Source organism: Nesoenas mayeri, assembly GCF_963082525.1.
Source record: "Nesoenas mayeri genome assembly, chromosome: 1".
In the NCBI taxonomy this organism is placed as follows: domain Eukaryota; kingdom Metazoa; phylum Chordata; class Aves; order Columbiformes; family Columbidae; genus Nesoenas; species Nesoenas mayeri.
In genome coordinates, this window is record NC_137541.1 from 43,485,738 (window position 1) to 43,510,625 (window position 24,888).

A 24,888-nucleotide genomic window follows, 5' to 3' on the forward strand; every position below is an offset into this window, starting at 1 on the left:
TTGTCGTGAGGGGCGCGGGCCGGCAGACGTCATGGCGGGGATAATCAAGAAGCAGATCCTGAAGCATCTCTCCAGGTCAGTGGGGCACCGTGCCCCGGGTGGGCTGAGGGCTGTGCGGGGGGGCGGCGGCAGCAGCTCCTGGCTCCGCGCCTCCGGGGCCTGGCGTGGGGCGGGGGGACCAGGCTTCATGCAGCCCAGGGAAGGTGGAGCTGGAGCCGCCTCCTCGGGGTGACCGGCCGCTTGTACGGGGGTGACAGCCGCGTAAGCGGCCCTTAGCCTTCTCGCTGGGTGCCCGGCGGCGCAGGGGGGCCAGCACCCGCCTGAGGTGAGGAGGGGGCTCGGTCCGCCTGGCGGAGGAGGGAGTCTCCGAGTGAGTCACCGCCGGGCTCCGGTCGCCTCCCCGCCGCGCCGGGCAGACGGTGCCCGCCCCCGCCGCACGGCGCCGAACCGAGCCGGGCGGGGGTTGCAGTGGCAGCGGGCCCGCGGCCCCGGGGAGCCGGCGGCGCAGCCCCTTGGCGGGGGGCGCTGGCGGGGCCCGTGGCGGCGAGCGGGAGCGTGGAGAAGGGTGGGGGACAACCCCAAATCCCCTCGTAATTGGAAGGCGGGAGGGGGTTACACAAGCCTCCCCAGTTCGGTTGATGTCGGGGGGTGTGGGAGCGGGGTGAGTGTCCTTGCACGGCCGGTCGCGACATGTGAGCACTTGCAGGGCCAGGTGCGGCCGGGTAACAAAAGACACGCGTGTCCCTGCACTCAAGGGGATGAAACAAGTTTGACGTTTTCCCAGTGACTGAAATAATATCTAACATGCCTGTGTGCTAAAGAAAACAAACGAACAAAAAACCTCGACTGTAAATTTTGTAGCTGTCAGTGTCGTGTGCTTGAAAGACGGAAAAACTGCAGAAAACACACAAAGCGATTAATACAATTTAAAAAGCCACATTACGTTTCTCTCGTCTTCTAAAGAGAGACAAAAACCTGTTGGGTACTTGATCTGTCATGACACCACAGTGTTGTTATTCTTCAGAGCTTACTTGTATAAAATAAAAAATATAACCTGAAATATTGGTCGTTTATTTGCTTATTTCCCAGGTGTTTTATCCTATTTTGTGTGTGTGTGGTGTTTTTTTCTTTTTTTTTTTTTTTTTTTCTCAAAGGTGTTTAAATTCATCAGAGCTAATAAATAGAGATAATCAAACAAAATGAAATGACAGTCGTTTTACTAATCTGTTGACAATGCACGGGGAAAACACCATTTTAATTCCAAATCCTTTGATATCTATCCACTAAATATGATGTACGAAGCAGTAGTAATTTTTCTCTTCCACTCATGAGTTTTGTAGCTGGGAATGCTGGTAAAGAAATCTTGTCTTCATATGAAAATAACCGAGCAGTGCACGAATGGAAATGCAGTATGAAGATGTCATCAGCCTTGAGTCAGTTTTCTAATCAGAAACGTGTAAGGAGTCACCAGCCTTAATTGGCTGATTCAGCTCGCTTCCCATAGTGCTATTTAGCAAGCTGTATGGAAACAGAAGTGAAGTCTAGTCTTTGTGCTACAGGTTAAAGACTAAAATGTGTTGAGGAACTGGGCATGAGTAACAGCTGGTTTTTGCCTAGTTTTTCAAATACACAGGTGCATAGATTAGAATGAAGTACCTTTTAGTGTTGATAAATCTGTGTTTGCTTTCTTGTGTGGTGTGATAAAGCTCATTGAACGGGACATTGTTAATTGATTGTGACAAGTTTTGCCATTTTTAAAAAGCCTATGGGATGTATGTAACAATCTGAGGCTTCTGGAAATGAGCCTCAATTTCAACTCTCACTATGTTGACATTAAAAGAGTATATTTGCTACCTAAAATATAGACAGTATTATTATTAAGCCCCTTACTATGGGTGGTCTTAACCACATGATCAGATAATATCTCTTCTCCTTGCAGAACTGGTACTTCGCTGGTAGCAGAAGTTGGTTACACAAGAAAACAGACTTCAGGTGATAAGAGCACCTGTAAATCTGGTGGCTTTTTAAATTTCAGGAACTTTTTTTTTTTCCAACAAAAATGATGTTGTTGTTCTGTATTTCAGGGTTTTCTTCAATATAGTTTAAAAGAACATGATTATAGTATGCTTCACACACTGTTTTATTTCAGTCTGGAGCCAAATACTTGAGGAATTTCCTGTAATACAGGGGATACTAAATGACACTTTCACTTTGTGCTCTGTTACTAGATTGGTTCCTGTTCCGCAATTTTCACAGTTCCTCAAAACCTGATGGCTCTTTGCCATATTCAACAAAGCATATATTAGTGGCAGGATTAAAATGTACTAGAAGAAGACCATATATAATAAAGGAAGAATGTCAAAATTATCCTGTTATCTCAATTTACTTTCATTTTTTATAATTGTATTTCTCTTTATGTTTGAACAGAGGCAAATCAAATATGTACTTCAAAGAACAAACAGAAGATAGGAACTTGTACCTTCAGTTACAGGGAAATGCTTTCCTTTTTTACCACAAATCACAGAATCACAGAATGGTTGAGGTTGGAAGGGATCCCTGGAGCTCATCTTGTCCAGTTCCCCCAAATCATCCTGGATTTAGCAATATTTGCTATGAAGATTGCTGCAATATCTGTTGTTCATGTGCTAGCAATTTTCAGCTTTCTTACTATCTAATTACATATATGCAAATTCAAAAGTGTTGTGTCATTCAGCAGTGTAGTTTCCATTTAGTGGTTTACAGTGCTTTTAGATGAACTAATATGGACACTGGTGGTATGAAGAAACCTTATCGTTCTACATTTGTTAGCTAAGGAAAATGGTTACTTTGGTATGAGTTTTTAAAGTCTGAGAACAAGAAGAAGAGGAAGACCCAAACTGCATTTTGGAACACTTTTGGTATCTAAATGACTTTTTACCTTTGTAAAGGGCTTTTTAATTGCTGTGTTACAGCTTAAGAACTACAAGGGTAGCAGAGCTTATTTACTCAGCTTGTAACAAGCTGGTATCATATGTCAGGATCTGGTGATGAATTTTCAGTTTTCTCATAGTCTTTTAAAAACTTGAAAAATATAAGCTATGCCCTCTCTTCAACATGTGTTGCTCCTCTTCAAGGCTGTGGAAGAAAACGAGAAGGGGAGGGAACAAAATATTTTTTTTGTTATTCTTCAGATTATGGTGGGGTAAACACAATCTGCTAAGGTGAAGAGAGGAGTTGGTCGTTTGGAGCCTTGAGTTTTTGTCAGCTCCAGATTGTATTAGGTGTGGGGTTTTATGTGAGTGTGGATGGTAGAGTGCCTTTATTTCATAATGTACCTGCCCTGAAATGAAATGAGTGTGTCTGGATAATGTCGTTATGCTTTACAAAAGTAGGAATGAGACACTGTGCTGAGGAGTCTTCTGTGTGGTGTTGGGATCACTTCTGTTGTCGAGATCTTCCCCTGTGAAATGAAACTTATGTAGAATCTTCAGATGTGTTGTTACAAGTTTTAATCAGAGAGAGATTTCTTGTTGGACAGCACCTATTCTTGCAAGATTTTCTGTGCACTGCTCTGATAATAACAACCACCTTTGAGCGTTACTTCTTTTTCCTCAGATTTTATAGACAAGTGCATAATACAGTGCTGTTAAAGATATCCAGTAGGACTCTAGATTGCATTATGCAAGTTCACAGTAGTGTTCCTGTTATACTGTCTGTGATTATAAGGGGATCATCCCAACCATATGGATCCAAGATATTTCCAGAGATTGGGTATTACTGACACAGACTTGTATAAGGGCTTTTCCAGGTATTTTTTGGTTTTGGCTTTTAGTATCATTGCCTGAAATTCCTTTTCTATGAGTAGTCTAACAGAGTCTTGTGTATCTGCATTATCCATGCCTTTCTGTGAGAAAACGTGTTTTTTGTCAAAACAGGTCTAAGCAGCATGAAGGAAAGCTTACAAACTTTGCCTCAACCTTGAGTTAAGTAGCCCCACTGAGTATGACATCCTTCATCTCAATTAGATATTAACTCTTAAGTTTACCAACGATAACACATACTTCAACTTTAAAATATTACATTATTTGACCCTTACTTCCTATTTTCACAAAAAAAACCAGGAGGAGGCTTGAAAGTGTTTGATATGACAGAAACCCAAATTGTTTTCAATTTGTGCCATTAGTTAACGTTCCATGTGAACTTAGACCTTTGCTTTTGTTCACCTGAAGCAATAGATGTAAAAATATTAAGATTTCGATAGAAGAAAACTGCAATAAATTTTGTGACCTTTTTTTTTACCTCATAGATGAGAAATCATTCAAAAATGCATGCAAAGATTAGTTTTACAAAGAATAGCATACTAGTTGTATGGATATCAGGAATCCGCTGATCCTGCTATAAGCAGTGATATTCTATGTAATCTGGTGCAGTTTCACTGATGTGTGTCCTATCTAAATATTTGACCTGCATCTCACCCTGCTTTTGTACCAGTAAGTCATGCCTGTTCACTGGGGTATGTTGCCGTCTCAAGAGATCTGAAGTGACTCCGTTTACAATCTACTAGTCTAACACCCTTATTTGGCCAGAATCGTCTTGTTCCTTCCTGTAACTGAATGACTAAAATTGTTTGGATGAACTTTGAAACTTCTAAAGTAGGACTTCTGCTTATTTTCAGCTTCATGTATTCCACTTCTATGTCACTTGAGTTTTCTGAAAGTTGTCTGATTCTTTTAGCCAGCCAAAGACCATGAAGCGTGTACTATTCCTAGAATTAAGCGTAAACCAGCTTCTTTCTCTGCTTGTACTGAGGATTTTACAGGGTCTGTTCTACCTGACTGACTTTATTGGCTTGTGTGTAGTATGTGGGAAAGTTGCAAAACACAATGTAGACTAACAACCTACATTGTTCTGAATGAATCTATGGAAAGTGTTGACATAATGTAGACAAACAGTCTGAAAAAGGACCCGTAGTAAAAGAACTGCTTGAGACAGCAGAAAAGAATGAGGAGAAAGAGCAATTTGAAGTTTCATTATAATACTGTATTTCTTAATTTCTCTAATGCTTGAAATTCAGTACTTTCTGAATTTAAGTGGAGACTTCATGGCAACTGCTTTGTCTGTGTGAATGTATTGGCAGTGTTCTGATGAGCAGAAAGGAATCAATAAATGCTTTTTTCAACAAAACAAAAAAATTAACTTCTCTATTTATTAGCTTCATGTATTGTATTGCATTTTAAGCTTTTGTAACGGAATCTCTTCCAAAAGACCAAACTGAAATTGCTGTGGTGCTTTGTGAAATTATAAAGGTGTTTTGGAGGTAAACAACAAGAATATATTTAATAATAATGATAATAAATTCTTAATCATTACATTTATTACTATTAAAATCTATTAAATGTTGTGTGACATCTCAGATCTCTTAAGCTTTCAGTAGCATTTGGGTTGCAAACTGGCTTAAGGAGAGAAGCCAGAGAGTGGTAGTCAATGGTGTGGAGTCTAGTTGGAGGCCAGTATCTAGTGGAGTACCTCAGGGGTCAGTACTGGGGCCAGTATTATTCAATATATTCATTAACAATTTAGACGAGGGAATAGAGTGTACTATCAGCAAGTTTGCTGATGACACCAAGCTGGGAGGAGTGGCTGACACACCAGAAGGCTGTGCTGACATCCAGCGAGACCTAGACAGGCTGGAGAGTTGGGCGGGGAATAACCTAATGAAATTTAACAAGGAAAAGTGTAGAGTCCTGCATCTGGGCAGGAACAACCCCAGGTTCCAGTATCGGTTGGGAAATTACATATTAGAGAGCAGTGTAGGGGAAAGGGACCTGAGGGTCCTGGTGGACAACAGGATGACCATGAGCCAGCACTGTGCCCTTGTGGCCAGGAAGGCCAATGGCATCCTGAGGTGTGTTACAAGGGGGGTGGTTAGTAGATCGAAAGAGGTTCTCCTTCCCCTCTACTCTGCCCTGGTGAGACCCCATCTGGAATATTGTGTCCAGTTCTGGGCCCCTCAGTTCAAGAAGGACAGGGAACTGCTGGAGAGGGTCCAGCGTAGGGCAACCAAGATGATTAAGGGAGTGGAGCATCTCCCTTATGAGGCAAGGCTGAGGGAGCTGGGTCTCTTTAGTTTGGAGGAGACTGAGGGGTGACCTTATTAATGTTTATAAATATGTAAAGGGTGAGTGCGATGAGGATGGAGCCAGGCTCTTCTCGGTGGCAAACAATGATAGGACAAGGGGTAATGGGATCAAGCTGGAACACAAGAGGTTCCACTTAAATTTGAGAAAAAACTTCTTCTCAGTGAGAGTGACAGAGCACTGGAACAGGCTGCCCAGGGGGTTTGTGGAGTCTCAAATCCCAAACATACTGTGATACTGTGATTTGGGTTAATAAAACAAACTTGCAGACTTTGACTTCTGGTTTTCCGTTTGCTTTACATTATTTTTCCAAATGTATTACAAATCTGGATGCTGATTCTGCAGACATTTTATTTGTACAATTAGGGTTCTTTCTGCCACAGCTTTGTTGAAGTCAGACAACTCTTACATATGCATAATAAAAATTACTGCATTTGCAGAATCGACAGGAATTAATTGATAGCATTTTAATTCTATAGTATGCCATAATTGTCTTTAAATTATTCTCACGATGGTTTTACTGGAAAGTAAGTTTCAGAATCAAAATGATACTGAAGATTACTTTGAGTTCAAGTAGCCGACATGCTAGTATAAAGCATTCTCTGGAAAAAGGGTGTTTATATAAAATCTGCGAGAAATAAAATTGTGTCTTTTGTTCAAATGATTATGGAGTATGTAAGAATGAAAACAAAGCCCACAGTTACATTTTTAAAAATTTGGTATTTCTCCTGCCAAAGCCTTGGTGTTTGTTTTTTTGTGTGTGTTAAAGAGGTATAAAAGTTTGTACCAAATAACTTTCAGAGTGAGAGGTGCTTGTTAAAGTGTATTTTGTTTAATTTTCTGTTTTCATCTACAAGCAGATTGGGCAAAGGAGATTACACAATTTCTGATTAAACATTAATGGAATCAGAAAGGCTTACATGAAGTTCTCCGTTTCACAGATTTTTCTTTTTTTTTTTTTTTTCAAATCATGAGAATACAACATACCAGGTTTTTGGCTGCTTGCAGTGGAGCCCAGGTTCCTCAATCCAATAGCTCCCACAGGAGTTCTCCTGTGCAACTCTGTGGAGCTGGTGCTGACCAGGCTTCATATCTCTTTGTTCTCTACTCTTCTCATGAGAAGAAACAGGAGAGGAGAGTAAGGAAAGAGCTCTAGCTCAGGCTCTGGCTTTTAGTACTTCCCAGCTCTGCGTGGATGTAGCAGCTTTGCTATGGAAAGCACACGCCAGCACAGGTTTTGGGGCAGCTCTGCCGTACAGTTTGCCGTACAGCTTGAGAATACCAGAGTTTTTATTTTCTCAGAGAAGTTGGCTGCTGCTCTTATCTGGCTCCCCAAGGAAGCAACCTTGGGATCCAGCTATCTCAAGTTACGTGGTTGCTTACTTCTGGAACCCTTTTTATGCTGTGGTTGCTCCCTTTCCTGGGGATCTGGGGACCTTAGAAAAATAAACATCCCTAACTAGGTGTCAGTAATTCACTTCAGTGATAAATCTCTAAAACATTTTTCCAATATTGCAACAAACTGCCTACTAAGGATGCTACCCACATGCTTGCATTTTATTGTACCCAAAAGGGTAAAAGTGTAGGAATTAATTACATTTAGGCTGAGGCATCTTTTTAAAGTGAAGACATTTAAGAAAAACTTTTTTTTAATTGCCGTATGGTTTGCCACACTAAATATATTATTTTTTAATTTTTGGGAAGCTTAAGGTACTAAAATTTCATAGCCTGCAAAATCAGAGTGTCACAAGTGCGTAGGTCTTTGTAGCACTGCCCCAAACACAGAAGCAAATCCAGGAGGTCCCATCCCCTCACCTCTGTGGAGTCATCTTTAGTGCGACTTGTGAACAGGTGAAGCTGAGACACCGTGAGTGGGAATTAATAACGTGGGGTGAGAAATCTCAGTCTAGGCAAAATGAAATTGAAAAGCTGTCTCTCACTTCAAAATAAAATAAAAGCCTCTTACGCTGCATCTCTGGGCTATCTTCCTTGCATTCCAAGTACACTTACTATTTCTGAAATCACTTGGCTATAATATATAGACCTTTTCTGCATGATTGAAATTTTCTCTGTAAGCTGTTCATTCACACGTGTCTGCAGTATTGTAGTACCAGACAGCAAGGGATATTCTAATAGGAATCTAGCATTTTACACAGGCCTGTTTCCTTTTCAGCTCTGTAATGTCATGATGTGTAACAAACTGTTGTAACTGCAGTTACCTTTAGCTAAAACTCTCTTACATTCTTGTATCACTCCTTTTTCCCCTTTGAACTTGACCCTTTGTGTGTCCCCCGTGTCCCGTTCCCTGCAGCGATCCCAGCGGGCTCTGGTGGACATTGGTTTGCTGTGAATATCCTTTCTACCCAAGTGAGTACCAGGAGCTTCTCAGAAGCCGTGGCAACTGCCCACTTGCTTTCACCAGGAGTAGGGGCCTTTTGTCTGAATACCTTGCCCTCAGGTAACTTCCCCTCTCCCACATTGGTAGAGTAAATGTAAGAGGTGGTATGCATTTGTAATTTATACAAGTTTGTGAGGGAAATGGGCTCTATAAAACGTTAATTGGGTTTTTTCCTCTCTTCCTTTTGTCTTTTTAACTTACAATGCTGCAAAAAAATAATTGATTGATATATAGCTGCGTGCTGGGGTTTTTGTGTGTGTGTGTTTTGGTTTTTTTTGTTTAAGTCCTAAACATTTGCAAAACTGGTTTTTGAATTAAACTAGCAACCACATTATAAACGTACCGCTATGTGTAATTTCTGAATGTAGCCTTCTAGGTGTTTCCCAATACCTTCAGACAATTTGATGTTTGCTGTTTATAATTTTCACCTACTTAATTTCTTTGCGTTACTTGATGTCTATTAACTTTGTGTTGATAGATATTTGAAGGATTGGTCAGCTTTTTACTTAAGAATAGGTAAAGAACAGCTGATTATTTTTTAAAAATTAAAATAGTCCTTGTAGTTAATGTTTTATTGAAAAATCTTTTTTTGTTATGAGGTTAGATCAGTTAGCATTAAAAAAGATACTTGCCAATGTCACATAAATGAATGATGCTGTTTCCAAAAGGCAAATGTCATGCTTTTACATTGCACCATTATTTCTTGATTTTATATTTATAAATTTATTTTGCATCAAGTGGCTTTTCTTTGCATTATTTACAGAATGTTGTGTTTTTACCGGAGTATAATAGTTATCAGGTATCAGAAAATTCTCAAAATGTGATGTGTTGTTTTTGCTGCCTGCAATATGGAAGTTGCACATAGCTTACCACATGTTTTTAGGATATTAAGGATTTTATGTTATCTTGTACTCAATGTACGCATTAAGGTCTGTTGTGTAGAGCGTTGTCATGTTTGAAACAATTTGTTAGGGTTTGATAATACTGACCATTTCTATGCTTATGTAAATGATATGTGAAAAGACTCATGGAATAGAAAAGCTAATGTTGGTCTGTGTGAAGGTTTATCATAAATGAGACAGAAATTACTTGAGCAATATTTTACTTACAAGATGATTGTCATTCATGCAGCGTAAGCTCTTCATTTATGTGCAGTGCTTGGCTGTATCTGAGCAGATCTGCTGCATGACACATAATTAGATAATAGCCGTTGATGACAGCAGCTGTTTCAGTTCTGCCTGTACCCAAAGAGCAACCAATACAGTTTTTCCAAATAGACAGAAAAGAATCTCCTGTATATATTATTACAAAATTAGCTAGGGAAAGCTTTATATACTGTCAGTTTTAGACAGCTGTTAGGAATGTGAGTATTTAAGAACGTATAGGGTGAATGGCTGGGTGTACTCAGCTGTCTTTGGGAAGTCAGCCGGAGTAGGACTCCATGCTGAAGCCCTTCTGCGTAATGATGAAATGGAAGTGATTATTTGGAAGGCATCAGCATGGCAGGTGCCCTGTTGCATTACCCCACCTCCTAGGATGGGAGAGATAAGGGGGCTGGTGTGATGCTGCACCAGATGCATTACACAAGTATGGGCTGGTTGTTGAATGAGGGTCCTAGTTAATGATTTGCCTGGGAACAAGGTTCTGTCTCTAAGTTATAACTCCAAAGGTTTGATGAGTGTTAGGTTGTTCAGGTCCTGCGAAGCCTGAGAGGTCCCACCTGAAGCTCTAGGCTTGAAGATTGTGTTTTGGACTTATCTAGTGTGCTGTGACTTATGGCCAGCTGAGAGCAGCAAGTCCAGGCTGGGTGTGCAATCAGGGAGATGCCCTTTTCTGCTCCAGAGGGTTGACCCATGATCACCTTTGTAAGATGCTGTGCAGCAGGTCATGGAAATCCTTCATGTTCCTCAGGAGGGCGGTTTTCTGTGGACTTGATAATATGACTCCAGTGTTACTGTCAAGTTTTACACATATTTAACTCAGCCTCTGGAGCTAAAAATCATTTTACTGCAAATCTTACATAAACCGTAGTTAATGGTTTCTTGCTGGGTGAAATACTACTTAATACACTGCACTAAATTTAGAACATCTCTAGGACAGCCAGGATTTATTCAAAGGTTTCTGCTACTTCACAGTTCACCAACTTTTTCTAAGGCATTACTAAATATTTTCAAGTGCCTCTGGATTTCTATGCATCCCTCAGATGTATTAGATATTGCTTCTCTTGCAGTCTCCTATCCAGTTTCTACTAACTTTAAACCCTTATTCTATAGTTAATTTTTGTAGACGCTTTTGTGATGCTTTCTGGTTAGAAGTTTTTTAAAGTACCTAGAGAGGGTATCAGTTGCTTGATTCTAATCTTGTTTCATGGGTCTGAAGGATTAAAATAGACATCTTCTACAGAAGTTTGTGGGGGTTTTGTATATTTTTTTGCCTTTTTTTTTTTTTTTTTTTCCCCTGACATGTCAGATCCATGCAAAATTTTCATTAGTGCCTTACTGTTTCAATGCAGGTCAACCACTTGTTGTATTTATAAAGTCTCCCTTTAGCCTGTCTGCCATTTACTTAATGGCAGCTGAATCTTTAATACTGTGTTACTGTAGTCTGTCTCACCTCTTTTCTCTCCTGTCATAACTGGATCAAGAAGGGAATGCTACTAAGAACTCATCTGATTGTGATTGATGTTATTGGTATGTAGAGGGTTTTTTTTGATCTAGTGAGCCTGTCTTTTTCTTGTCTAGGACTTGCTGTCAACTAAATAGATCTAAGCAACTTGGTACTTTGGACGTAACTACCGGTGTGCTGCCATGGGGGAAAATAAAGCAATGTGCCTGAACTCAATATTTGCAAGTGATGTTTTGTTTCTGAGACACTTTGATGTTGCTTCTGGCTACAGGAAAGAAAATATGAGAGGAAGTTGTTACGTTGCCTGAAGCATGCTATTTGATGGGCCTTTATTTTTTTTTTTCCCTTATTTTAAGGTGAGAAGGATTTAGAGGGTTTTTTTTTTTCAGATAAAACCAGTTATTGAAAATCAGCTTGGATTTGTGATGTTCCACCAACTGAGAGGAACTCGGTCATAACAGAAAACACTGATGATTCCAGTGCTTTTTTCCTGTGACAGATGTGACAAAGGGTTAGTTGTGTTCCTTTTCTGTTTAAATGCGAAGTCTTAAAATTTGAAATAGTACAGTGAGCAATATGATAGCAGGCCTCCTCCTCCCTCTTAACTAGAGTCATGGGAAGCCAATATCTTCCTCAGAAACACAACTGAGAAAAGATTTCTTTTCTTGCTTCCGAAATTGTTATACAGAGTTCCTTAGTGATCTAATAACATGGTTCAGACAGGTGAAATGGGGAAAAAAACCCATTTCTGTTCCATTTCTGCTGCTTTATTACTGATACCCTAACACAGACTGCCAACTGTATGTTGCTCCTTTTCAGAGCCTGTTGTTTTGAACCATGCATCTCTTTAAGGACTTCTGGTTCATACCAAGGGGATAAGCAAAACGTGATCCAGACTTCTGTTATTTCTCTGTTAAATCCAGAGGCCTGAGCCTCTGTTGACAAACTTGACAAGGCACCTGGTTTTCTCTGCAAACCTTTGTGGAGCGCTGCTCCAAGCTTCACGTGGTCTGTTGCTTTCATTACGCAAACCACAAGCTTTTTCTTTCAGAGAAGTGTTTTCCCTTGTTTTCTCTACTGTTTTTTTGGTTGTTTTCTCTTTCTGGTTTCACTTCTTGGCCATCTTCTCTGCAAGCATGCTGAAGTGCTCCATTCAGAGCTCCAAGCCTATGTTGTCACAAGCAAAACTTTAGATAATAAATATTTGGGGCAAGGAAAAGGGTGTGTCTTCTGTGTAGGTTTTTAGTTGTTTTAGAGAGAAAAGACCTAAAAGAATTGTTATGGCCCTGACAAAACACAATGATTGTAACTTATTATTCTACATGTGATTCTTACGACTGTGTTGTTATTGTGTAGTCTTGTATTCTTTTCACTAAACTCAGGCTGTACTCTATAAATTAAACTCGTAGAATTTATCTAACTTCATAGTAATATTTAGAGTGTGTGTGTATATATATATGAGCCCAAGGGAGCTGTGTCAGATTGCTTGTGATACTGATAACTTTATATTTCTGGATTCTGGCCTTTAAAGTGTCAAATATTTTACAGTATTAATCTACCTTGTAGAATTGAGTATTAAACTGAATTGAAATTGATGCTATCAGTTCTCAAGTCTTGTGCTTTGAGAAAGGAAAGATAGTTTGTGAAATTGAATCTAAATCCATGAGAACATTTTTCCTGAGCGTATCCCGTGACATTCGCAAACCAGGGATGTATTGCCTTAGTGACAGTGGTGTTTTAGTGCTACAGTACAACAATGTGACAGAAAGCTTTGGTGAACTCAGCCATGTCCTTTATTTCTATTCCTCTTGCCCTTCCCTTTTACTTTTCTCTGTTCAGCTTTATTTGCTTCTTGTACTGAGTAGTAGGTATTAACACTCAGTCTGTTCCCTAGACCAGGAACATCAGTCCAGAGTTCATGGGATATTGTGTGGGGAAATGGCCCTGTTGTCAAGGCCTCTACTCCCAGTTTGACCGAGTTTCTAAGGAGTAATTAACTCGTTCTAAGGAGTGACCACCAGGGTGAAAAACAAAGGACAAGCTGGGGGAACTGTTTGCTTGTGCAAAGTCAGAGAGAAGAATGTGTGCTTATTGTGAAATCGGTGACATTGTTAATTCTGAGTAGTTAGTTATGTGGAAAGCTCTCAGAATTTTTAAATGGATCAAAAATTTCTAATTGTGAAGCATCATGACATGATGGCATATTTCTAATTACTGCATATTCAGAATAACAAGATTCTGCCCTAACTCTATGGGAAGTACCTCTCTGCTTTACATAAAAATTTGTATCATAAATATGATAGCCTAGTAAGTTCTTAGAGTTCAAGCAATTAAGCGTTCTAGGTTACAGTACTGACAGAGACACAGCAGTTCTTTAGATATAGAGATAACTTGCCAACCTCCAAAACTCCTCCTCAAATTTTGCCTGGCAATAAATGTTAGAAGACATTTCCAACACCATAATATTTAGAATAGTATTAACATTTAATTTAATCATAACATTAAAAGTTAATAGTATTAAAAAATTAAATTGCAGTTTTTATCCGAGTAACAACTTTGTTAGTGGTGATTATGCCAACTCCTGGCAAGGCCACTAAAGGCTCACTGGACACCCATCGGTGTGTCTGTCTCACACGTTCATATCTTCCCATCTTCACCCTGACCCTCTGTTGACTAAATGTGAAACACACTGCAAAGAAGAAGTCAAAGCATTTTGGCTCAGTGGGGCATGTCCTGGTTTAATGTGCCATCAAATCCAAGTGTGATGCAGTTTGGACACATGTGGTTACCCCGAGGCTTATTTATTTTTATTTTTTAACTGAAAATGCTGGGGGTTTTTTTGTCGTTTGGTTCTTCTTTTAGCTTTATGCATGAAGATCTGAATTCTTGTGAATTCTAACTAATGGGTGTGATCACATTGTGTTTTGCAGGGCTAGCTGCCCAATAGGCCAACTTCTAACTTTTTAAGTAGAGGCCACTGTAAAATACAGTTTTTATAAAAAAACGTATAAAAGTGTTTTTATAAAAATAGGTTTTGCTGTTATACCAAGTAGTATGAAATGGTTCTGAGTGCTGAAAATATCCAACAGACAAACAAAAGTGTATTCTATGGAAGAACTGAGTTTATAAGGAGCAGGGAACTGGCACAGAAACATAAAAGTGTTGGCATCCACGGTGGAAAGTTGGCTCTGGACAAAGCAGCCGTGGCTGTTGTGTATTATGAAGTTACTATGGGTTTTGAGGAAACACCAGAGTCGTCTCAACATCTGCTCATCGCTCACGTTCCAGCCGTGGAAGTGGAATGAGGAGATCTGCTGCTAGAGGTGCCCATACCTGAAATACCTGCTCACAGCTTACCTGTTGAGTTTATTTCTGTGACCCTGGAAATGAAGGGTGTCATCTTAGAGGTGGAAATCCTCTTGTGTCGGTCTGTGCTGAATGAGGCAGCACTCTGAGCATTTTTCCTTTCGCTGACCGCAGGAGAGGTAACAAATTCAAAACAACCCTCTCAGATGAATTGAAAAAGTAGAAAGGAAAGGAAAAGTGATGCTCCTTGTTGAGACAATTTTTGCTGTCCTTCTGCTCCTTGTTGGGAGGGACTGGCTCCTATTTTGTCTGTCTGAAGGATGTCAGAAGTAACTGAAGATTTGCTTTGCTGTCTCCATGCTCCTCCCTACTGGTGTTTTGGTGTCTTTTTTGCTGTGAAGTTTGGAAACCCACTCCTCTAGATCCTCTGGGTTCCACTGTGATGTGTCTGCAGTTGAGACCAAGATGGTGTTTAGATCTGCTTCCAAGTTGTGTGGCACAGCGACAGGGAACCCTGACGGGTCTTGCACAGGGCGTGATTCTTGTGACACTCTGTGTGTGTCTGTGTGCATGAGTATTGGCATTCTCTGTGTATATGTGACTTTAAAACAACACCAGTTTGTGATTCTTACGTTAACCCTCATCTAGGAAGTTGAGAGAGTTACTATGATGTGAATGAAAACATTCAGTAGCTGCTTTTTTTTCTTTTAGGAATTTGAATTGGCCAAGTTGGATGAGACTTGTCAATGATTTCTGAGCTAGAAGGCTTCATGTTCTGTGGTTACTGACAGGATGTTTTCCTGTGGCAAGGCTATTCAGCTATTCTCATTACCCTTTCTTGTTGAAAGGAACAAAGAAGGGTAGCCAGAAAAGTAAATAGTTTTAACTGTTGGTTTCTTTTTTTTCCCCATTGTATTTTTTCTAGAGCATTTAGAGTAGCCTTATCTTAATGTATTTTCATTACTGAAATTATTAAAATATATTATTCATGAATCAAAGCTCGTTCCTTCTGGATAATTTATGCTGTGTAAGCAATACAGAGACACCTGCAACACTTCTCTCATAGAAACTTGTCTAATATTATTTGCAAATACATCCTGAATAAGTTCAGACTTGGTATAGTTAAAAAAAAAAGAACAAGTGGAACTTTTAATTCTGAACAAGCTTCTTCCCTGGTTCACTTTTGCCCCCAGATGTCTTGATCTTTGAGCGCGACTTTTTTGTGATAAAACTGACAGGTGATGAAACTCTGTTTATGATTTCTTACTGAGTGTTTCATAGGGATGGTAAAACGGATGTTTGCATTTTATCAGGCTGGGTAAATGCATTTCCAGAGTTAACCATCACAAGAATGTGACAAAGCAGTTGGACTGAGAAAAATGCATGATGTGTTTTGAGCCATGCTTGGAAACGGTTAAGAGGAAAAGTTTTCCAACCTTCTTCCACCATCTGCCCCTGAGTATCTGACTTAACAAGGACCTTGTAGGTCAGTTGGGAATAGAATGTCACAGTTTCCTCTTCTGGGTTGGTGCTTCAGGGCAATGTTCAATCACTGTGGACGGAAAAACTCCTTTGCTCTCTGCCTGCAGAATACCAGCACGGGGAGATTTTGGTGGGAAAAGTCACAAAGTGTGTTGCAAACAGTAGTATCTTCTACTACCTAATCTTGTAAAGTTAGACCCAGATCATGAGCAGAAATGATTTTTCACGACAATGCAAGTGTGGTTAAGTACAGCTTATTCTTCAGCGTGTGGCAGATATAATGCTACAGCTGCCGATTTGGGAGTAGAGTACCTGTGATTTTTGCCGTGTTAACTCGCAAGCATGTCAACCATTTGACATAGTCGCATAGATTGTTCTATTGTATCAGCAAATCATAACACCTTTGAAGTATAATGATATTTATTGCAGATGTACTCTTCTAAATAGTTATGGGGGTTAGCCCTTGTATATCAGATTGACCTTTCAAATTTTCATCCAATATTTATATACCCCACGGTGCTGTATGTGTGTACGTATATTTCTAACTTGTTATTCAATTTCATGATTAAACGTAATAAATATTGTAAATATTTTCATTTCAAGATTTTAAACTGTAAATGTACATAGAAAGTTACTATTTATAAGGAGTAGCTTTTTCCTGAGTGAATTCTAAGCCACTCCTGCTTTCTCTGACAGTATAAATTGTAGAGGTTTGGGATTTTTTTTTTTCCTCCCTCTGAAGAACTAAAGAAAAATGAAATAGATTCACTTCTGCCTTACATAGTTTAAAATAAATAAATACTTTGAAGGATTTGTTATTCTAGGTGATGGACAAGTCAGAAGATACCTCATAATAGATTTAAATTTGTTTATGTATTTGTAATGGAGTTAACAAGATGCAGATATTTAGAGGGACAAAGCAATTTCATGGTACCATTTCTTTTCAGGGGGAAATTGTACCTAAGAACCTAAGATGATTTCCTCACCTCTAGACCGTTGCTTTAAGTTAAATTGTCAGCTATGTGTGGGACAGCTCCGATTGCTTTATGTGCATTTACTTGAGGTGCATGTTTGGTTTTAGATTCACCAAAAATCTGTCACCTGACAAGATCAACCTGAGCACATTGAAGGGGGAAGGTCAACTGACCAATTTAGAGCTGGATCAAGAGGTGCTTCAGAACATGCTGGATCTCCCAACATGGCTTGCTATAAACAAGGTCTTTTGCAATAAAGCATCCATTAGGGTGAGTATTTTATTGTGCCAGAATGGTAATTAGCCAAATGTTTCTTTTGTCCTTTCTGTCTCTGTAAATTTTGAAGTAACCTTGTATTAATAGAAAATGTTGATTAGTGCTTGATAAAATTTTAGAGAAAAACAAAGATGTTGCCAGCAATAACTTCTTATCTTTTTTTCCGTCATGTGGTGACATTAGATATGTGGTGATATTAGATATAGATATATATATTAGATACATAGCAGTGATTGGTTTTGTTTTGGTTTTTTTTTCTTTTTTGTCCTCTCTGAGTAGAATTTATTCCTGCATATTCTGAAATAGGGGTGGAGATAAAAGCTTGTATTTGCCCATATTAACTAGTCTTCTATAATTATGTGTTTTTCTCTTATGTGTTATTTCTTCTCTTTACCCCTCGCTTGTTATTGCTTTCCCTCTTGTTCCTTTCCTATTTCAAAATTATTCTGAGGGATTCTGGTTTCTGTGGGAAATGTGGAGACATTCTAAATCTAGTAGAGGTTCCTTTTTTGATCCTTGTGGCTGATAAGAATTGAAACAATGTATATCATCTCTGATAGATTATGCTAACATGAGAATAAGTAATGAAGCTGTGGTTTATTTTTGATAGGATTTACAATCTGGTCAAACTTTGGCAGCTCTTCAGTCTGTCTTTCTCTTTATTTTTTTTTTTCCTATTTTTCCTTTTCTTTTTTTTCCCCCTAATGAGAGATTGTCCCAATTTCTATGAATGCAGTGAAGTTGATGCTGCTTTGCAGGCATCCAATTACTTGTAGGCCAACAGAGCAAATGTGGATTTTCTTTCCTTTTAAAGGAAAGAATGTGGAAGACAGTGTTGCTTTTTCTGATGCTTGACAACTCAGTATTAAAGAGACAGATTCTGTTTTCTTCCTCTGTTTTCTGCTCAGCAATAAGTAGATTTTGGAGTTCTGTTTATAACATCTAAAATAAATTTATAGATATGTGTAACTTTACTATATGATATTTTCAGATAAACTTGATATTTTGAAAGTAATGTTATTCTGAGCTCGGGAATTACAAATATAATTTGTATATGTAAAACACATTCTAAACAAATACCTTATTTTACTGTATTTTTAATATTTACTTTGCTTTAGAGTAATGTTTTCTCTTGCAGATACCATGGACAAAGTTGAAAACACATCCCATCTCTTTGGTGAGTTCTGAGATCAACTCCTAAATATACTCTGTGTAGCAGAATCTGTCTGAAATATTTATATGGTTCTTGTGACTTGACTCTAGAAATAACTGAATCATTAACTGACCTTTCCTAAGTGTCTTCTGGGTAGTGACAGATCAGGACAAAATGCCTTAATGTTTTCTGTTTGTAGGTTTGTTTTTCTTTTTAATCTATGGGTTTAGGTGTCAGCAATACAATGTTTGACTGTCAGCTAATTTTGATTAAGTTCTTCAGTTGTTATATCTTAATTTGGGTTTACTTGAAGGGTAGTTCTTTATCCAACAAGCCTATTTACAAATTTCTGCTGGTCTTTTGGAGCTGTCTTTTCTAAGGACTTTTCTGTTCTACACCTGTGCTCTACCCAATGATCTCAGTTACAACAGCTGTGATAATGTAACATTTACAGAGTTACTGGTCACAGCTTATGATTCAGCCTGGATTAATTGTATAAATAGTACTCACGAACAATTAGAAGTAATGCTAATTCTTACATTTGATTTTTTTTTTTCTTTCTTTTTAAGTATACTAAGAAGTGTGGTAGCACCAGAAGTTACTTGCTTGAGGATGGCTAAACTTCCTTAATTGTGTTTACTGAAGAATGAATATTGCTTTAACTGTCGTGCCTCCCGGTCTTGCAGTGAATTCCTTAATGTGCCTGTAATTCTTTAGGAACTGGAAATGACACGTTGTTTTAAATACTCGATGCATTTGCTAGTGACCTGGTTGTAAGGCACTGATGTCTGTGCAGCTTCTTGTTGACACACAGAGCTTGAGGTGTGGTAATGCTGAGCTGGGATGGATGCAGCTGCCAAACTAGGAAATCAGTTTAAGCCGTGCTATTCTTAAAGATTACGTGCTTTGACCTATAGTAGCAAACCCTGATTGTTTGCTTTGCTCGTATTTAATTTACATTAGCAATCTTTGAGGCCAAGATAATTTTCAAGGTCACCTTTTTTACAATAAGGTTTCCTTGAAACCGTGCATTAAATGGAAATTGATAACAAAAGTTCTCTTCAATGTCAGACTGTACAACAGCCTTTTTGACTTCTAAAGGAAGGTGAATTCAGTGGCCTAAATGTCCGACTTCAGCCCTTTGTTATAATACATCACTGAACTTCCACTGTTTTCATGGGGATATTTTTGCAATGGAGAGCTTGATTAAATTGGAACATCATCTTCTGCTTGCATAGCCTAGAGGATACCTTTGGCAAGACAAGTGGGTTCTAGTTACTTTAGTTGATCTGAGCTGTCCTTTGTGAAAATAAACATCGTGGGAAATACTAAGTCATCTTTGCTTATAATCAATTTCTGTTTCTACATGATAAACAATATAATTTTTAGGAGTGCTTTGGGGATCCAAGGGTGCTATGCAGCAGTTTTTGCTGTATCAAAATACACTAGTTGCCAGGGAAAAAAAAATAGACAGGTATCTACATCCAGGGCTTCTCTGTAAATTCCTGTTTCTGTTAAACAAACAGCTTAAATCACTGCCTTACTCTTTTTTGCACTAGTCATGTAGTGAAGGAAATTGTTCCAAAGATCTTAAATGAAGAAACCTTAAAAGAGTGGTCAAACATCCAAAAATGGCAGCATAACTGGGAGAAATCTTGGCTTCCCCCCACCATCAAAAATAAGGGATTGTTCGGCTTTTATTTTTTCTGGTTGTTTTTTCCTCTGGTATTGTTTTGGAAGGCAGGTTATTCATTGAGGCAGCTGAGAAAATAATTCTAAAATGCCCAGATTTACTGTTAACAGCTAATGTTTCGGTTGAAGCATCACAATACAGTGAAGTATAAGTAAATCCAGAGTAGAGAGATTATTAATTTCTAGGTAGTAGTCAGGCCATTTCATGGACAAGAAGAGCAAACAAAAAAGTTTATGGAGCAAGTGGATTATGAAGACAGGCACAATTAACACAATGGGATAATAAAGATAATGAAAAATCTGAAACTGAGGACAAAGCTTTTTAGTGTGATTTCTCTGACCTAAGAGGGGGTAAATGTAGGAATTCAGAAGGGGTGTTATAGAGACAGAGCTAGACAAGGAAGTAATATCAGCTGTTGTGTTTTGAATGAGCTTCTAACGGGACAAGATTTCAGAGCTATATGCTTTAAATTAAGAGCCTTTCCAGGTGGCATGATAACTTTAGGTAACAAACATTGTAAAGTAAGCTAGCAAAATTTTGGATTTATTCCCTTGCTGGGAATGAGATTTTGGATTTGATTGATTCCCATTCTCTTCACCTCTGATAGTTTGCATCATCTATAATGTGTGTTACAGTTCTATTTAAGTATAACCCTCATTTAAAATAGGATTTAGGTGTCCCATTCCCTTCATGCCTACCGTCTTTTGCAAGGGTCCCACCTCAAGTACAAAGGATACAACAATAGCATACACTTTTTCTATAATATGATGTGTTGCAAATTATACTAGAATGTATCTTTTTAGGAACTACTTCTACTAGATCTCCTGAAGATTCATATAAACGCACAAAGTGTATATGCATGTGTGTATACCATATATATATTCAGATTTTGTTTTAAAGATGTAGCACAAAACTACATCTGCTAGCGTGAATTTTAGAGGACTAGTTTCAAATATTTTCCATTAAAATTTTCTGAATTTATTGAATCATTCAGAAAACTCAGGAGGTATTAAATATTTCATGGAAGGAACAACCATATAGGAAGAAAACCCGGATGAGTGCATGTTAAATCATGCCCTTTTCAAAATGCAATTTTTGAACATGTGTGTTGTGGATATTCAGGGATCAAGAATTCTGTAATCCAGTCTTCGGCTGGGAGGTCTATTAGGATGCACAAAATTTGACAATTATATGAACAAATTTTAGAAAAAAAGGTAATTCTCGTATGTTACGAAAGTTTATGGGAAAATTGTCATGGTAAGAAGTATTTTCTGTATATTAACTTTGTTACCTCTTAAGTCTCCAATTTTTGGTTTTCTTTTTCAAGTCCTTGGATAAAGTTGTAATGGAAATGAGCACTTGTGAAGAGCCACGTGCCCCTAATGGACCCTCTCCTATAGCAACTGCATCTGGGCAGAGGTCAGTGATGATACTTACAAGTAATTGATCCAAAAAAGTTTAATACTTGTTTTGAATTACTATAAAACAGTTAGATCCCCTGGAAATTTCCAGAAATATATGGGGATATAACTTGCCATTTCCGTCTCTCTAAAATTGTATTCTTTTACTTCTGGGTGATAGTGATAATGACACTCTCCAGGCCCAAGCCTGGAAAGAACATCTGAACTATGTATGGAACTTTCTAAGTGTGTTTCATATGGATGCGACTACTGTGTCAAGAATATACCAAGTTTAATGGATATTGTGGTTTGGGTTTTTTTTAATTACAGATAGCTTGCCTTCAACCTATTTGGAAAATATATATAACGTTGGGGTGGGTTTTCTTAAGTTTGTTTGGTCTAAAACAACAGTATTAAGGGCTATTTATTAGTGTGGTGTATTAAAGTTCTCTTTCCTTGTATCAGGCAAACCTTAATGAAAGATTTCATGCATAGTATATAGCTCAAAAGTTAAGTAATTTGGGGAGACAATATAGCATTACATCATTGATTCTCCTCACTGCCCCCCCTGGCAATTTTATCTTTATGGACCCAAAATATGTTTCAGTGGGCATAGAGTGACCTATAGACAGATAAATTAATTTGATAATACGATTGCTTTTTTATTTTAGCTTCTGTATAACATGTGGAAGTAGTCCATGGGCCTCTATTTCTTCGAGGGTACAGCTTGAAAAATCATTGCCATAGAGATTCTCTGTAGGATGAAAGTTACAAAAAGGAAAAGGAATGACAAACCACAGAAACTATACTTTTAAAACAAGCATTAGAAACAACCCAAAGGCAAAAATTTTAGATGTTAAAGGAATACTTAAAATACAATTTTCCATTCACTAATCTAAAACATTCAGAATGCATAACATTTTTATTTAAAAAAATACAACCACTTTATCTTTTTTCATACTGGACCGCCTCTTGATTTGGTGTAGAAATGTAACATCCATTTAGGATGCCTTTCTTTTACAGAATGAAAAAAAGCAGATACTTCATGCTATTTTGCATATATGTAAGGTACTAGTTTTAATGGATGGAGTAGCTTATAGACATAAATACTAACCAGATTGGAATTGTCAAGTAATTCATTTGACATTACATGTACATAAAGACTAATTAAAGAAGAGTAGAATTTCTACAAAATGTTGTAGACTGCTATTTTTATGCATGTATAACATGTATTTTATTTTTTGTACATTTGTCTGTCTTTATATGTGTGTAAAATATATGTCATGGAAAACTGCATTAATTGTTATACTTCGTGGAGATTGATCTTGATCCAAAGTATTTTCTTGAATGATTATTTTGAGATTAGGGTAATAGGGCCGAGCAGAAACTGTTGTAAACTAGATTCCTTATATTATAGAAAAAAAATCATAAATGTAGAATACGTTAGGAACTTATTTTATGGTTTATTTCATGTTGTGTTTCAGCTGTTTAATTTTGCACCCTTTCATTAGGTGTATATCTAATATGTTGGCATTTCACTTTTTAGTGAATATGGCTTTGCTGAAAAAGTGGTAGAAGGAATTTCAGTTTCTGTGAACTCCATTATTATAAGGATTGGCGCAAAAGCCTTTAATGCTTCATTTGAACTTTCCCAGCTGAGAATATATAGTGTAAATGCAAACTGGGAACATGCTGACCTCAGATTTACAAGAATACAAGAAGCTCAACGTGGAGAGGTAAATACTCTGGTCTGCTAACTTTTTTTCCTTGCTTTTTGTGTAAAGGAGGAGGAAGTTGAATTGCAACCTTGTACAGTGTAGGAAACGTGCTGTTATTGGAAATGGAGACATTCTGTGCTTGGTAATTTCAGCTGTACTCTAGGAACACAAGGATGTGAAAACGGTGGGTGTGAGTCAGATCAAATGTTACAGCTCTAGCAGTGGCCCAAGCGGGAAGAGCAAAAAGACCAGGGCAAGCATATGTAGCGTTCCCCTCCAACATTATCCAAGCACTTTAAACTGCAAACTAGACCAGGTCGTTGTGCTGTTTTTTATTATTATTTTTAAAGCTTTAAATGGTTACTTGTTTGCTTGTGAGGGTTTGCCTAATAGGGATTTCTTTAAGCATTTCTGAGTTTTAATCAAGTTCTTATTCAAGAATTTAACATTTTTTTCTTGGAATAATTAAGTCTTATGTATACAAAAAAAGTAATAGCAGTAAAGTACATACCTTGCTGTCTGGGAAAAATAACGTAGAAGTTCTAGTTTGGTGTACACTATATTATTTTGGTTTCTTCCATGTAACCAAAGTAAAATCTATACCGGCTGTAGGGTTGATTCTAAATATTGTGTGTTTAATTGAGGAGGACTTATTTTGGCATGCATCTGGCCTTGGATAAATGAGTCTTTCAAATTTTGCACATGTTTGTTTATTCAGAGCTGATTATTATGGAGCAAACAGAGTTTACTCGGACTTAAAGGGGTCTGGTAGTTGCTTTTGATGTAGGGAAAGAAACTCCAAGAGAATGTATTTTTCTGGTATTTTAAATTATAACAAAGTTCAAAGCTATTTTTCTGACAGTTTTGTCTTTCCTTCAGCTTATCTGTAGGCTAATGCTTATGTGTTAATGAAGTCTGAAGAGGAAAATATAAAGTTTGAGTAGATGGAATTTTGTGTTGCCATATTTTTTGATTTTGTGCTTTCTAAGAAGAATCTGATTTTGAATAATTAGCCCATACACAACAGAACTTTGCTTGAGGAGTGTTCCTTCTTAGTGCAATGAATTCTGGAAACACAGATTTATATGAACTGTAGCAAATGATTTGTTAGCACTAAATTGCGTTGAAACGTGAAAGAACAAAACCAACACTGTACTATAAAGACAGCTAGTGCTAAACTACATTTTGAAGGAGTCAGCTTTTAGGTTTGCACTGTAGCTACACTCTTAATGCAGTAGGAATCTCCTTAGAATTTTTTTAGAAGCTTCCATTCATGTGGCATCTCCTGGATGAGGATGGTAGGTAGGTACTCTGCTTTCCTGCAGATACTATTTTTGGGGCTACTTTGCACTGCACCTTTCCATCTTATTCACTTCATTGTGTGTGCCTGCTTGCCAAACACATTGGTTATGTTTTACTTAAGTCTCTGCTTATATTCACAGGACGTAGTCAGTGCAGTTTTCAAATAGACAAGACAAGAATGACAGCTGAAAAATAAGACACGTACCAAACTCTTCCCTCTTCCACTTTCTATATGGCTGACCTTTTTTTCTTCAGAGAGTAATGCAGGAAGGCGTTTTAGGGAAATAAGAATTAATGTTTCTTTTCCTCTTGATGTCCTGTTCATTTGATGTTCTCTGTGGTTTTGCTGCTCACTCATTTTGCCATATTTGATTTTTGCATATCCAGCTGTACCTGCTGCTCTTGCAATCATTCTAATATTTGATTGCTATGTCTTCCAGAAGTC

The 24,888-nt window shown here is 38.1% G+C and overlaps 1 protein-coding gene across 1 annotated transcript in view; it reads left to right on the plus strand.

The window, feature by feature from the left end:
* Positions 1-31: 31 nt before the first annotated feature.
* The window catches only part of BLTP3B (bridge-like lipid transfer protein family member 3B), a gene marked incomplete at its 5' end in the record, with an annotated part of 58,708 nt that continues 33,851 nt past the window's right edge, over positions 32-24,888 (plus strand). Inside the window, 5 exons of the mRNA XM_080350047.1 lie at positions 32-75; positions 17,009-17,171; positions 18,316-18,354; positions 21,351-21,442; positions 22,970-23,159. Of these exons, the coding sequence (XP_080206173.1) occupies positions 32-75; positions 17,009-17,171; positions 18,316-18,354; positions 21,351-21,442; positions 22,970-23,159 (528 nt within the window). The remainder of the gene's footprint in view (positions 76-17,008; positions 17,172-18,315; positions 18,355-21,350; positions 21,443-22,969; positions 23,160-24,888) is intronic.